Source organism: Eschrichtius robustus, chromosome 2, assembly GCF_028021215.1.
Source record: "Eschrichtius robustus isolate mEscRob2 chromosome 2, mEscRob2.pri, whole genome shotgun sequence".
NCBI lineage: Eukaryota > Metazoa > Chordata > Mammalia > Artiodactyla > Eschrichtiidae > Eschrichtius > Eschrichtius robustus.
In genome coordinates this window covers 43861993-43878408 of record NC_090825.1, presented here as the reverse complement: position 1 = coordinate 43878408, position 16416 = coordinate 43861993, and the positions used below count along the sequence as shown (strand labels likewise).

Sequence of the window (16416 nt, the reverse complement as noted above, 5' to 3'; positions counted from 1 at the left end):
GAGGCAAACCAAGGGAGAGTCAGTGCTTCTTACCACCTGAGATCTGCTGGGACACGAAGAGATGAGAACTGCCCAAAAAGTGTTTACTGTAGCTATGCTCATTATATGAAAAGTGGTCTTTTTCCTCCCACTTTATGGAAAGGGAAAAAATAAAAGAGAGAGAGAACCAGCGGTCTAATAAAAGCATAGCTTGTGCTCATTTTCCCTATCACCATACCCTCATTTCTCTACCTCCAGTTAGGGCTGTTCCTGTTCCTTGCTGATTTTTAAGGATATTGCAGGGATATATGGAATTGTTGTTGTTGTTATTTGACAAAACTATCACAGTTAGAGTAAAATTCCATCACAAAGAAAATAATGGAATGGGGTTTTTGTTTTTGTTTTTTTGGCCCTGATAATGCAAAGCATGTATAATGATTTTATTGGTTCCTATCCTGTGTAACTCATTCTCTAAAATGAGATAATATCTCATATATCAGCTGCTGTTCTTATCAACTGGACTTCAGTTTTAAGAATATTACTTTAAAATAAAAGAGAATCAACCACAATACAATAATGTGGAAGTCCATGCAGTTTGTTAGCCTGGTTTTTACTTGCCATTAGTTCTTCTTCCTAGTCCTTAAGAGCTTTAAATGTTACATGTTAATTTCAAATCTCACATTAGAAAACAATATTCAAAGCCTCATTTAGTAAGTATGTATCAAATACTCACTAGGTGTGAGGCTCTGTGCTAGGCTTTCAGGACAAGACGGTTTGAAGCAGTTCATTTGTAGGGCCTTACCTATTGACGTCTGCACACTTGACTAGGATGGTGTCTACAACTGGCCGGAGAAGTCTCTGCAGTTTGATTCTTTCTGCCAAACTATGGCAAGGAGTATATACTAGCATGGCTCTCAACGTTTTCTGGGGGAAAAAAACTGAAGGTCAGTTTAACTACATTTAAAAAGCATCAGAGACAATGGCCTAATCTGAGAGACAATTTGAGAAATAAAATGAAAGGAATAGATTATAACCCATAAATAAAATAAGAATCCGTGAGTTGATACTGATACAAATAAAAAATTGGATAAATAAATAGATAAGGTAGAAAGGAACTCTCAACTATTTCTGTAATTTTTAAAAGTCTGAATTAATTTCAGAATAAAAAGTTATTTTAAAAAGAAAATGAGGAAAGGCGCCGACTTGAAAGAGCTCCCAATGGCTAAAGATGGAATAACTTGGGCAACAAAGTAAATGATAGTACTGAATTATAACCCATAGAATAAAATAAATACCCATGAGTCTATGGTGATAGAAATAAAAAACTGAATAAATACATAAATGGGAGAGAAGAGACGGCTCTTCATTATAGACAAATTCCAATTAACTAATAAAGGAGGAATATGGGAAATAGAAGATCACCATTAGAACACCACAGTAGTCATTGCTGTAGGCTAGATCCACTGACAAATGCTAAAATCTGTGAATAGAAACAGGATATTTGCATAGTCTCAAAGTATCTCCCCCAAGACATTTATTAATAGTAATTTTACAGTACCCAGTAGACAGCACCTTAAGCAAGTGACGAAGGATGGCATCACCAATAATAAGACACACTGACGTGATATACCCCCTAATAACAATGCACTGAGAAGGGCACATCACCTCTGGTGTTCTTGCGAAAAATGCATAATGTAATCCTGAGAAAATACCAGATAAACCCAAATTGAGGAACATTCTTCAAAATAACTGGCCAATACACTTCAAAAGTGTCAAGGTCTACAAAAGACAAGTAAAGACTGAGGGATTGTCACAGGTGGGAAGATTAGGGGGGCATGAAAACTAAATGCAATGTGAGATTCTGGATTGGATCCTAAAAGAGAAAAAAGACATTAATGGAAAAATGGGTGAAATATGAATAAAGTCTGTAGTTTAGCTGAAAAGGACACTGTTGGGACAATTTGGGGATATATGAATATGGACTTTATAGTCCATAATAATATTGTTATTAATGCTAAATTTTCAGAGTTTGCTGATTGCATGGTGATTATACAGAAGAATGTTATTTGTTCTTAAGAGATACATGCTAAAGTATTTGAAGTGAAATGTCATGATGCCTGCACATAACTTTCAAATGGTTCAGCAAAAAATTATATATGGGGAGGGAGGGGAAGGGAAAACAAAGAAGGGCAAGAGGGAGGGGAGAAAGGGAAGGGAGAGCTCTAAGGGCAGGAACCATGTCTGCCCTCACTGTGCCTGGCACACTAAATAACTGCAGAGGAATCAGAATACAGTATCATTCAGAGTCCCTGCACTCTAGGAGCTCATGAACGCATTGGGAAACCACGTGAAGTGATAATAAACAACCAGATAGTAAGGCATTATATTGAACAGTCAAATATGTCTGAAGGTTTGTGTTGGAAAGTAGTAAGAAGAAAGAGGTAAAAAGTTGAGCCAAGAACACTGGTCTTTATTCTACAGTATACTGGTCTTTATTCTATAGTATTCTATAGTATGTTGGTCCCTCAAGATGCTATATGAAAAAACAGACCACGGTTAAGATAAATTTGGGAAATAATGCATCATGCCATGATTAGATTCCCAATGTATGTTAACTTATGAAGGCTCCTAGAAGCCTTTCAGTGAACAGACCCATTTAACCTCATGTAATTTAGTATTCATCAATTTTAACTGAACACAGAGCTCTTTCTTCAGGGAAGAAAGGGAAGGAACTTTTCATAATCCAGCCAAACTTCCACAGAATATGCCTCAGGAAATACTGTTGAAGAAACAGAAACCTCTATAGGTTTCTGAGCTGGGGAATAAAGTGGCATTTAAGGAATAATGATGACTATTATATTCAGTGTTCTCACAATGTACTAGACATTCCAGTTAGAGGTATCTACACAATCTCATTTCAAACCCAAGAGGTACATATTTTCATTATTTTATAGGGGAAAAAGCTGAAGTTTAAGAGTCCTAAAAAGTTACACTGCTAGCAAACTGGAGAACCAGAATTCGAATCAAAGTCTCTCTGATTTTGACCATATATCCAGATTGCCTAGGCTAGTCCCAGTTTAGCAGATTATTCAAGTATCCCAGTTGGGATGATAAATTATGAGGTCACTCAATTTTGACTCCAAACTAATGTTCATAAACACTACACTATACTACATTTCAAAAAGAAGATTTGCTAGGCGTAGTTGTTATAGGATGGATTATAAAAAGATTAAGAGTGGAGGCAGAGAAATGAAATGAGTTTTAAAAACAGACCAGGGACTTCCCTGGTGGCACAGTGGTTAAGAATCCTCCTGCCAACACAGGGGACACAGGTTTGATTCCTGGTCTGGGAAGATCCCACATGCCATGGAGCAACTAATCCCGTGTGCCACAAGTACTGACTCTGCGCTCTAGAGCCCGCGAACCACAACTACTGAGCCTGCGTGCTGCAACTACGGAAGCCTGCACGCCTAGAGCCTGTGCTCTGCAACAAGAGAAGCCCGCACACTGCAACTAGAGAAAGGCTGTGCGTAGCAACGAAGACCCAACGCAGCCAAAAACAAATAAATTAAATAAATAAATAAATTTTAAAAATGAAGTGGAAGAATTAAAAAAAAAACCAAAAACCAGACCAGATAAGAATTATTCTAAAGCAGTGGTCCTAAGAAGAACTACAATCCTGCAGTCTGTGGAACAAAAACCACATTCACAGAAAGACAGACAAGATGAAAAGGCAGAGGGCTGTGTACCAGATGAAGGAACAAGAGAAAACCCCAGAAAAACAACTAAATGAACTGGAGATAGGCAACCTTCCAAAAAAAGAATTCAGAATAATGATAGTGAAGATGATCCAGAACCTCAGCAAAAGAATGGAGGCAAAGATCGAGAAGATGCAAGAAATGTTTAACAAAGACCTAGAAGAATTAAAAAACAAACAGAGATGAACAATACAATAACTGAAATGAAAAATACACTAGAAGGAATCAATAGCAGGATAACTGAGGCAGAAGAACGGATAAGTGATCTGGAAGACAGGATGGTGGAATTCACCGCTGCGGAACAGAATAAAGAAAAAAGAATGAAAAGAAATGAAGACAGCCTAAGAGACCTCTGGGACAACATTAAACGTAGTAACATTCGCATTATAGGGGTCCCAGAAGGAGAAGAGAGAGAGAAAGGACCAGAGAAAATATTTGAAGAGATTATAGTCGAAAACTTCCCTAACATGGGAAAGGAAATAGCCACCCAAGTCCAGGAAGCGCAGAGAGTCCCACACAGGATAAACCCAAGGAGAAACACACCGAGACACATAGAAATCAAATTGGCAAAACTTAAAGACAAAGAAAAATTATTGAAAGCAGCAAGGGAAAAACGACAAATAACATACAAGGGAACTCCCATAAGGTTAACAGCTGATTTCTCAGCAGAAACTCTACAAGCCAGAAGGGAGTGGCATGACATATTTAAAGTGATGAAAGGGAAGAACCTACAACCAAGATTACTCTACCCGACAATATTCGATGGAGAAATCAAAAGCTTTACAGACAAGCAGAAGCTAAGAGAATTCAGCACCACCAAACCAGCTCTACAACAAATGCTAAAGGAACTTCTCTAAGTGGGAGACACAAGAGAAGAAAAGGACTTAAAAAACAAGCCCAAAACGATTAAGAAAATGGTAATAGGAACATACATATCGATAATTACCTTAAACGTGAATGAATTAAATGCTCCAACCAAAAGACACAGGCTCACTGGATGGATACAAAAACAAGACCCATATATATGCTGTCTACAAGAGACCCACTTCAGACCTAGGGACACATACAGACTGAAAGTGAGGGGATGGAAAAAGATATTCCATGAAAATGGAAATCAAAAGAAAGCTGGAGTAGCAATACTCGTATCAGATAAAATAGACTTTAAAGAATGTTACAAGAGACAAGGAAGGACACTACATAATGATCAAGGGATCAATCCAAGAAGAAGATATAACAATTATAAATATATATGCTCCCAACATAGGAGCACCTCAATACATAAGGCAACTGCTAACAGCTATAGAAGAGGAAATCTATAGTAACACAATAATAGTGGGGGACTTTAACACCTCACTTACACCAATGGACAGATCATCCAAATAGAAAGTTACTAAAGAAACACAAGCTTTAAATGACACAATAGACCAGATAGATTTAATTGATATTTATAGGACATTCCATCCAAAAACAGCAGATTACACTTTCTTAAGTGTGCACAGAACATTCTCCAGGATAGATCACATCTTGGGTCACAAATCAGCCTCAGTAAATTTAAGAAAACTGAAATCATATCAAGCATCTTTTCTGACCACAACACTATGAGATTAGAAATCAATTACAGGGAAAAAAACGTAAAAAAACACAAACACATGGAGGCTAAACAATACGTTCCTAAATAACCAAGAGATCACTGAAGAAATCAAAGAGGAAATCAAAAAATACCTAGAGACAAATGACAATGAAAACGTGACGATCCAAAACCTATGGGATGCGGCAAAAGCTGTTCTAAGAGGGAAGTTTATAGCAATACAAGCCTACCTCAAGAAACAAGAAAAATCTCAAATAAACAATCTAACCTTAACACCTAAAGGAACTAGAGAAAGAAGAACAAACAAACCCAAAATTAGTAGAAGGAAAGAAATCATAAAGATCAGAGAAGAAATAAATGAAAAAGAAACAAAGAAAATAATAGCAAAGATCAATAAAACTAAAAGCTGGTTCTTTGAGAAGACAAACAAAATTGATAAACCATTAGCCAGACTCATTAAGAAAAAGAGGAAGAGGACTCAAATCAATAAAATTAGAAATGAAAAAGGAGAAGTTACAACAGACACTGCAGAAATACAAAGCATCCTAAGAGACTACTACAAGCAACTCTATGCCAATAAAATGGACAACCTGGAAGAAATGGACAAATTCTTAGAAAGGTATAACCTTCCAAGTACTGAACCAGGAAGAAATAGAAAATATGAACAGACCAATCACAAGTAATGAAATTGAAACTGTGATTAAAAATCTTCCAACAAACAAAAGTCCAGGACCAGATGGCTTCACAGGTGAATTCTACCAAACATTTAGAGAAGAGCTAACACCTATCCTTCTCAAACTCTTCCAAAAAATTGCAGAGGAAGGAACACTCCCAAACTCATTCTGTGAGGCCACCATCACCCTGATACCAAAACCAGACAAAGACACTACAAAAAAAGAAAATTACAGACCAATATCACTGATGAATATAGATGCAAAAATCCTCAACAAAATACTAGCAAACAGAATCCAACAACACATTTAAAGGATCATACACCACGATCAAGTGGGATTTATCCCAGGGATGCAAGGATTCTTCAATATACACAAATCAATCAATGTGATACACCATTAACAAACTGAAGAATAAAAACCATATGATCATCTCAATAGATGCAGAAAAAGCTTTTGACAAAGTTCAACACCAATATATGATAAAAAAAAACTCTCCAGAAAGTGGGCATAGAGGGAACCTACCTCAATATAATAAAGGCCATATATGACAAACCCACAGCAAACATCATTCTCAATCGTGAAAAACTGAAAGCATTTCCTCTAAGATCAGGAACAAGACAAGAATGTCCACTCTCACCACTATTATTCAACATAGTTTTGGAAGTCCTAGTTGTGGCAATCAGAGAAGAAAAAGAAATAAGAGGAATACAAATTGGAAAAGAAGAAGTAAAGCTGTCACTGTTTGCAGATGATATGATGCTATACATAGAGAATCCTAAAGATGCCACCAGAAAACTACTAGAGCTAATCAATGAATTTGGTGAAGTTGCAGGATACAAAATTAATGCACAGAAATCTCTTGCATTCCTATACACTAATGAGGAAAAATCTGAAAGAGAAATTAAGGAAATACTCCCATCTACCACTGCAACAAAAAGAATAAAATACCTAGGAATAAACGTACCTAGGGAGACAAAAGGCCTGTATGCAGAAAACTGTAAGACACTGTTGAAAGAAATTAAAGATGATACAAACAGATGGAGAGATATACCATGTTCTTCAATTGGAAGAATCAATATTGTGAGTAAGACTATACTACCCAAAGCAATCTACAGATTCAGTGCAATCCCTATCAAATTACCAATGGCATTTTTTATGGAACTAGAATGAAAAATCTTAAAATTTGTATGTAGACACAAAAGACCCCGAATAGCCAAAGCAGCCTTGAGGGAAAAAAACGGAGCTGGAGGAATCAGACTCCCTGACTTCAGACTATACTACAAAGCTACAGTAATCAAGACAGTATGGTACTGGCACAAAAACAGAAACATAGATCAATGGAACAGGATAGAAAGCCCAGAGATAAACCCACGCACCTGTGGTCAACTAATCTATGAGAAAGGAGGCAAGGATATACAATGGAGAAAAGACAGTCTCTTCAATAAGTGGTGCTGGGAAAACTGGACAACTACATGTAAAAGAATGAAATTAGAACACTTCCTAACACCATACACAAAAATAAACTCAAAATGGATTAAAGACCTAAATGTAAGACTGGACACTATAAAACTCTTAGGAAGAACACTCTTTGACATAAATCACAGCAAGATCTTTTTTGATCCACCTCCTAGAGTAATGGAAATAAAAACAAAAATAATCAAATGGGACCTACTGAAACTTAAAAGCTTTTGCAAAGCAAAGGAAACTACAAACAAGACGAAAAGACGACCCTGAGAATGGGAGAAAATATTTGCAAACGAATCAACGGACAAAGGATTAATCTCCCAAATACATAAACAGCTCACGCAGCTCAATATTAAAAAAACAAACAACCCAATCCAAAAATGGGCAGAAGACCTAAATAGACATTTCTCCAAAGAAGACATACAGATGGCCAAGAAGCACATGAAAAGCGGCTCAACATCACTAATTATTAGAGAAATGCAAATCAAAACTACAATGAGGTATCACCTCACACCAGTTAGAATGGGCATCATCAGAAAATCTACAAACAACAAATGCTGGAGAGGGTGTGGAGAAAAGGGAACCCTCTTGCACTGTTGGTGGGAATGTAAATTGATACAGCCACTATGGAGAACAGTATGGAGGGTCCTTAAAAAACTAAAAATAGAATTACCATATGACCCAGCAATCCCACTACTGGGCATACACCCAGAGAAAACCATTAATTCAAAAAGACACATGCACCCCAATGTCCACTGCAGCACTAGTTACGATAGCCAGGTCATGGAAGCAACGTAAATGCCCATCAACAGACGAATGGATAAAGAAGATGTGGTACATGTATACAATGGAATATTACTCAGCCATAAAAAGGAACGAAATTGGGTCATTTGCAGAGACGTGGATGAATCCAGAGACTGTCATACAGAGTGAAGTAAGTCAGAAAGAGAAAAACAAATATATATTATCGTATATATGTGGAACCTAGAAAAATGGTACAGATGAACCAGTTTGCAGGGCAGAAATTGAGACACAGATGTAGAGAACAAATGTATGGACACCAAGGGGGGAAAGTGGTGGGGGGGGGCGGGGTTGTGGTGGCGGTGGGATGAATTGGGAGATTGGGATTGACATGTGTACACTAATATGTATAAAATAGATAACTAATAAGAACATGCTGTATAAAAAAATAAAATAATAATAAATAAATAAATAAATAAAGCAGTGGTCCTCAACTGGGGGCAGTTTCGACCCTCAGGGGACACTCAGCAATGGCTGGAGACACTGTTGGTTGTCATGACTTAGGGGAGGACAGGGTGGCCATTGGTGTCTAGTGGGTATAGACCAGGGATGCTACTAAACATCCTGTAGTGCATAAGACAGCACCCCTGCCCCCAACAAATAATTATGTCTCAATGTCAGTAAGTGCTGAGGTTGAGAAGCCCTGTTCTAAAGATATATATACTCATAATGGAGAAAGTCAAATTTTAGCCTACAAAATTACAAACACAACAGCCTCCTTGTCATTCCATCTCACTCACGAAAGACAACTTCTAACAGGTTAAACTAGAAAAACTACTCAGTAATCTATGTCATGGAATCCTCTTTTGTGAAAAGGTTTCTGAATTTCCATACAACATTCATTAAAAATCAGTTCTTTTTTTTTATATTTATTTATTTTATTTATATTTTTGGCTGTGTCAGGTCTTAGTTGCGGCACGCGGGATCTTTCGTTGAGGCACGTGGGATCTTTCGTTGCGGCGCTTGGGCTTCTCTCTAGTTGTGGTGTGTGGGTTTTCTCTCTCTAGCTGTGGTTCACGGGCTCCAGAGTGTGTCAGCTCTGTAGTTTGCAGCACATGGGCTCTCTTGTTGAGGCGTGTGAGCTCAGTAGTTGTGGCACGCAGGCTTAGTTGTCCCACAGCACATGGGATTGTAATTCCCTGACCAGGGATCAACCCTGCTTCCCCTGCACTGCAAGGTGGATTCTTTACCACTGGACCACCAGGGAAGTCCCCCAAATCAGTTCTTCTTAATGTCTACTAATATCAAATTAAAAAAAAAAAAAATCAAAGTAACTCTGGTTACTTTGCTATCCCATAAAGAATCTTTAATTTGGTCACGGATAATGTAAGGCAAACGTGAAGGTATGAATAGCAAGCTATTGCTTTTTTTTTGGCTGCGTTGGGTCTTCATTGCTGCGCGTGGGCTTTCTCTAGTTGCGGCGAGCAGGGGCTTCGTTGCAGTGGCTTCTCTTGTTGCGGAGCATGGGCTCTAGACACTCAGGCTCAGCAGCTGTGGCATGTAGGCTCAGCAGTTGTGGCTCGCGGGCTTAGTTGTTCTGCGGCATGTGGGATCTTCCCAGGCCAGGGATCGAACCTGTGTCCCCTGCATTGGTAGGCGATTCTTAACCACTGCGCCATGAGGGAAGTCCTACTATTGCTACTTTAGAGTAGAGAAAAGTAAACAGCATATAAGAAAAGCTGACCGGATTAAAACGAGTAAAATCCAAGTGAAGAGATTAAATGGAAGATTGCAATTTCCTGGGATTATGGAATAAAAAAAAATTTTGGATTTTCCAGAATTAAATTAGGTAAAGTAGTTTTACTGAATCTTAAAAACGATATCTGCAAACTGTCAAAAAAAAAAAAAAACAACCCCAAGAAACCCATAACGCTATAGTTATAGAATAAAGCTACTTACTAAAGCAGCAACGTACACTTTGTAGACAGGGTCAGCACAGACCATTGACAAAACGTTGCAGCATGCCTCCACCACATCTCCTGAGACACTGGTCTGGGAAGACCCACTGGCAGCACTCGGGCTGCTCCCGGAATTTCCAGTGCTCTCCCCATTTGCCAACAGCAGAGCCCCGCTAACATCGTGGGAAAGACGTCTGAGAGCCATCTCTCTTACATTCCAGTTTCTAGAAAATAAGCAGCCAACGAGTTCCATTCCAAATACCTATAATCAAACAAACAAAATGAATTCAATGTGAAGAAAAACTGAAGTGTTTTGAATTAAGTATGATTTTTGGTTACTAAAGGAAAACTGGACATTTCTTAAGTCTTCACCATACTATACAATTTTCAAATGTGTCCGTAAGGACATACTCAAGTTTAACTGGTAATTAGCAAAAGTCCTTAACATTTATTAGCTCAAGTAAAACTAAGAGTGAACACCATTAAGTAATTAGATGGATATATATGCATTTCTGTACTCCGGCACTTACCACAAAACAAAATAAACATATCTGTGAAGAACCTCAAATTTGTATTTGTGTTAAGGTAGTTTACAGAGAAAAAACTGAAGATTAAAAAAAGCCAGATCAAGAAAGGCACTGGGGCAGGTGTTCAAGAGATAAGAGTATTTCTCCTACCAATGATAGTAGTAAGTCAAAGGCTCTTATTCGGTTAACTAGAAAATATATAATGAATGGAGTGGAAAAATCAAGACTAAACAAAAACACTGTGTTCAGATCAGCAAAGGCTAATGAAATACTTATAGTTAAAGTGCATGTCATTATAGTCATCATCATCACATCTGCAAAGCCAGAGAATCCCTAAAGAAAAGAAAGGGTGCATGGTCTTGACATTATGGACCAGTTAGCTAAAAGTAAACTTAATATCTAAGATACCAGTTAGCTAAAAGTAAACTTAATATCTAAGATAATGTTTCATTTGAAAAAGTTCTAAATATTAGGGATGAATAAACACATTTTTGGGGAAAATAAATCATGACTTTTTTATGTGTTCTGTTTTAAAGTGATAGTAAAGGAGAATAAATCAATTAGAGTATAGTGAATTTGTTGTATGCCTGGCACTGTTAAACAGCATACCAATAAGTCTTAATTATGTCTTATATGATATTCCTAATTTAAAAAACTAGGAATATATAGCCTAGGCCAACCTAAAGCTTAAGCAAAACAAACCTGAACCACTGCCTTGAAAAAATGGCATCCAATAGCTCAGTATCAAATTGAGAGTTTTCCTGAGGACTCATGAAGGGGCAGGTGAGGGCCTATGTTAAATACCGTTAATGAACTAGATAAAATAAATAATATATTTATTAAGTTAGTAAATTTTATTAGATTCATATTAGGCTGTTAACATGCTAAGAAAAGAGAATTCAAAAGCTGCAGGACTATAATGGTCACAAAAGAAAAAGGAGATAAATCCTTCTGATGTAATAAGCTTAATGAGTTACTGTGTCTGTTAACGAATTTAATAGAATTTACCAGATTATCAAAAACATTTTACTTCACTATAATCTACTGGAGATGTTGTCTGGTTTTGGATTCTACATTTTAAAAAATAATGGACTAAGCAGATAACAACAAAGAAAATCATTAGAATCCAACCAACCAACCGAAATTCCGATTTACTAAGGATGAAAAAGTATTTAAGCAGAAGAGAAAGTAAAGGAATGGAAACTGTCCTTACAAATAAAAATGACTAATACAAGGTAAATACCACATTCTTTTCTTATTCATCCCCTCAGCAATTATTGAGTACCTAACATATGCCATGAGAATATGAATAGGAGAAACTGAGTTTAAATGGCAACAAATAAGAAAAATGACAAATTCTTGGCAGGATTAAACATTGGAGAAACTTAGCATTAAATGGTTCTAGTGTCTATCCTTGAATAACCTTTTATGTCTGTTAGTTTAGAAAGATGTTTCTAGAGATGGGAGGTGAGATTACAAAGAAATTTTGAAGTTTAAGCTCTATAATAAGTGGCAGAGTATTAACATCAAAGGTAAAATTAAAATTTTCAATGGAATACGAGTCATGATGGAGGCAAGCAAAAGTACTTTCTTAAATTATAAACAACTGGGGAGACAACTACATTAATTAGTCTATAAATGTTCCTTTGAGAAATGAAGAACAAGAACTACTTACCTGAATCCATGGCTCAGCTAAATCTTTATAAGCAGGAGGGATCTGCTGAGTTCCATAATGAGTAAGATTAAAATTGCTCTCTTGGTTCCTTCGTTGTGATCCAGCCAAGGGATGCTGCTGTGTGGTCTGCTGCTGGGCAGCTCGCAGGGAAGGAGGGGAATCCACAGGGCTTGGCAACTCGTGGCTAAATGAAAAAGTAACGAAGCTTGCTAAAGTAATTAACAGATTTAAACAACACTTCGGGAGCATTTTTATTCTTTATCAAACATACCCAAATCATTAGGTCATAATTGTTACCTGTAGAAATCATGGGATCTCCACTTCGACCTACAAAGGGGACATATTAAAGGTTCTCTATTTCTTCTACATTCTTCTGCCCCTGAAAAATTATGGAAAAAATACTTAGAAAAGTACAAATGTTTCACATTAAGCATTTATGTAATAATTGTTCATAATAGCTAGTATGGGATTTATATGGAAGGAACCTCAAAACATTATATGTTTACCTAAACGCAGGCAGACACGGAAGGTTAAACTATTCTGATGCTTGTAATCGTTGCAAATGCTATTTAATTAAACATGCTATATAGAACATGTACTTTGTTTACTGTTTTTCAAAACATTCTGCCCACTTGATAACCTGGTAATGTTATTCCAAAACTTGCTTTGGCGTTACCCTCTCTGGAAGGCCTGACCAGACCTTCTTCCACCTCCTTCCCTCCATGTGCACCTTCCAGATCAGAACTGTTTCTAATTCTGTGCACGCCTTCCATTACCACACGTCACACTTTATAACATTTCTTTGCTCATTCCTAAGAGATCCTAAACTCCTACTTGTTGAAAACTTCTTACAGGGCCTAGGTATACTTCTTTTCTTCTCTCACCAGTCTCGCTGAAGGCTATGTTAAAATCCTAAATGATATAGTTAGCTGATAAGAGTAATAACCACGTTGAGTAAACAGAGAGAAAAAGAGCCACATACAAATTGACATGCAATGGTGGTGCAGCTTGTTCCTGCAGCCATCTTCACACACTGTAAGACTTTCTTCATCAAGCATGCCCAACAAGCAAATAGGACACATCTGTTCCTCTTCATCTTTTATACTATAAAGAAGGGGAAACAAAAGCATTAACCACAAAAGAATGTAACAGAATTAATGCCATATGCTAAAAACAATTGTGGCTTCTTTAGACTATGAAAAAATTAATTAGAAATTCTTGTTTAGGAGCGTCTTGTATATGAACTATTTGAGAAATATTTCTCTTATTAATATACAGTAATTTTGAATCAGACTCATACCACCATTTATTTATAGGTTGTGGATATGGTTTAACCTTTCCTTGCTATGAATATAATTCAACCTATGAACTACAATCTTAGAGAGATATGTATCCCCAAAATTCTGTTATTGTACCTTTTGAATAAACAAACTGCTATAAGATTTGACTATGTACAAACATACTACATGCCAACAGTTTCAAGATTTCAAGTATTAGAAGAACTGTAGAGCTCATCTATTCCACATCCTGAAGTATGAAGACACATCTCAGACAATTTTGGTGCGTGTGTAGTCCAACTTTCCTAGAAACGAGTATGTCACATTTTTAATGCACACAACCTTTCAACTAGACTTCTAGGAAATAAAGAGACAAATAATAAAGATGTATGTGTGAGAATGTTCACTGCAGAACTATTTAGCATAAGGAAAAAAATCAACCAAAGGAACATCAAAAGAAGGTTAAAAAAAATGGTACACCCAGACACTATGAAGCCTTTGAAAAGGATCAGAGATCCATAAATGATGACAGAAAAATATCCATAATATACCATATGGTGAAAAAAAGCAGATAACATGACAGAATTCAAACTTGTATAGAATGGTTCCATTTATGGCAAAATTGTAACTTTATTATGTGTATCTGAATTATATTGTATATATTTGACTATTCCTTTTATATACAAAGTGAATATAAAATCAGTAAGAAAAATATTAACAACTCAACAGTGAAATGAGCAAAGAAGATAAAAAGGCAGTTGAAATAAAAAAGACCAATAGCCAATAAATGTGAAAAGAGAAGTACAAAATACATGTTAAATTAATAAAGCTCTGTCTTATTTTATTTGTCTTTGTGGGGGGAATGGGATAATTCTGATTGACAAAAATTAAGTAGGTTGATAATGGCATAGGAAGACAGGCTCTCATATACACTACTGGTGGGAGTAAAAAAAACCCTGAAATTTTTAGAAAGGAATTTGCTAGTATTTCTTAAAATACTAAATGTATATATCCATGACCTAAAAAAACCTATTTTCTAGAATTCTATCCTTCAGAAATATTTTATGTAAACAAAAAAATATAAAATGTATTGCATTTAATAGGCCAACAAAAATTAGAGGTGTACTAAATGTCCATTAATTCTGGCAAGGGCAAAATATAGTGTGTCATATCCATACAATCTTATATAGCTGAAGTAGTGTGTATTTTTTGTATTGAGGAAAATGTTCTTGATATATAAAGTAAAAATTGTTTTTAAATTTAAAAAGCAAGTTGCAGATCAAAATATATGTCATGACTATATTGCTTAACAGTAGGAAAGATGAGAGAAGTATTGGGGTGTGTGTGTGTCTGCATACCCATAGAATGCAGAGAAGAGTTTTATATTTTCCTTGCTTTATATAATTTTAAAAGATGTATTAAAAACTGTTAACAGTAGTCATTTTGTGTGCAGCCCAGACTGGGGGGAGGGGGGGTTTGTTTCTATTTTACAAATTTTTGTTTGAACCTTCATGATGTGATGAACAGCTTTTAAAATCAGTAACAATATTTCCATTACAACGTAAAGACAAGATTCTGGGGTATTCTAAGTAAGCTGCCCAAGATCACAGAACAGTTTGTGGCAAATCTATCATTTGGCTTTAGTTTGAGGAGAATATCCCATAACCTACTTATCCCTACAAATTCGTGTTTCTACTAAGCTCAGGCTTTCCCCTGGGCTCAATATTACACTTCTACTATCTTAAGCTATAATTCCTGAAAAACAGGTCTGAGTGACTGACAGCAAATAACAGTTCCCCAAAAACTTCCCTGAAAGCTGAACAAATATGTCATCAATGTCACGATGTGTGACTCCTGAGCTGAAGCACACTTACTAGTCTCTCTCCCTCCCAGTTATCTATCCTGTCTCTCTATCTCTTTTCATAATTATGGAGCTATGAGGAGGGGGGAAAAGCTATTAAAATGTGCATGTATTAATGACAAAAATTAACGAAAAAACTGCAGAAATGATTTACACAACAATCTATAATAAAAATACTAATGGCAAAGATGACGCAAGATCAAATAATTTTTCAAATAATTACACCAAAATTAGCTTATTCAAAAGACTTAAATACAGGAAAAATAAAGTTCCACAATTTAGTCAAATTGCAAGTGCAACTTATTTCTTAAATGCTTTTCTGACTTAAAAATATTCCATTCTGGGGTATTTTCTGCCTTTTTTCCTTCCTAGTACATATTTGGTAAACATTATTCAGATCATTTATCTATATACATGTACAATTTCATGTTCTTAAGAGATTTATCGTAAAAATTCTACTTATTAAACTCTTCAAGTGGTGGCATAATTTTTCATTGATTAGACAGATCCTAACTTCTTAAGCACCCACTTATTGCTGGACATTTGAGTTGTTTCCACATTTTAAGAAACCGTCAGAAACATCTTTGTGCCCTCTTTTTTGACATTTCAGATTTTCTTTCTAGCAGTTTCTTCAGAAGTAAAATCACTTGAGTAAGAGAGCAGGGATTAGCGAACTAAAGGGGGATCAAATTAGTCAAGCTTCTGTAAATAAAGTTTTATTGGAACACAGCCACACCAATTCATTCACATATTGTCTATGGCTACTTCAGCTACAAGGGCAGAGCTGAATAGTTGTGACAGAGACCCAATGACCCTCAAAGCCCAAAGTATTTAAAGTATAAAAATGTCACCCATCATAACACCACCCATTAATAACCATTAAATTTTTTATTCATTTCAGTATTTATGCACCT

At 36.3% G+C, this 16416-nt stretch overlaps 1 protein-coding gene across 1 annotated transcript in view; it reads right to left on the bottom strand.

Moving 5' to 3' along the window:
• The window catches only part of MAP3K1 (mitogen-activated protein kinase kinase kinase 1), a 77463-nt gene that overhangs the window by 10550 nt on the left and 50497 nt on the right, over positions 1-16416 (bottom strand). Inside the window, exons 7-11 of the mRNA XM_068535352.1 lie at positions 13347-13468; positions 12662-12743; positions 12365-12548; positions 10164-10424; positions 782-903 (exon numbers count right to left, since the gene is read on the bottom strand). Of these exons, the coding sequence (XP_068391453.1) occupies positions 782-903; positions 10164-10424; positions 12365-12548; positions 12662-12743; positions 13347-13468 (771 nt within the window). The remainder of the gene's footprint in view (positions 1-781; positions 904-10163; positions 10425-12364; positions 12549-12661; positions 12744-13346; positions 13469-16416) is intronic.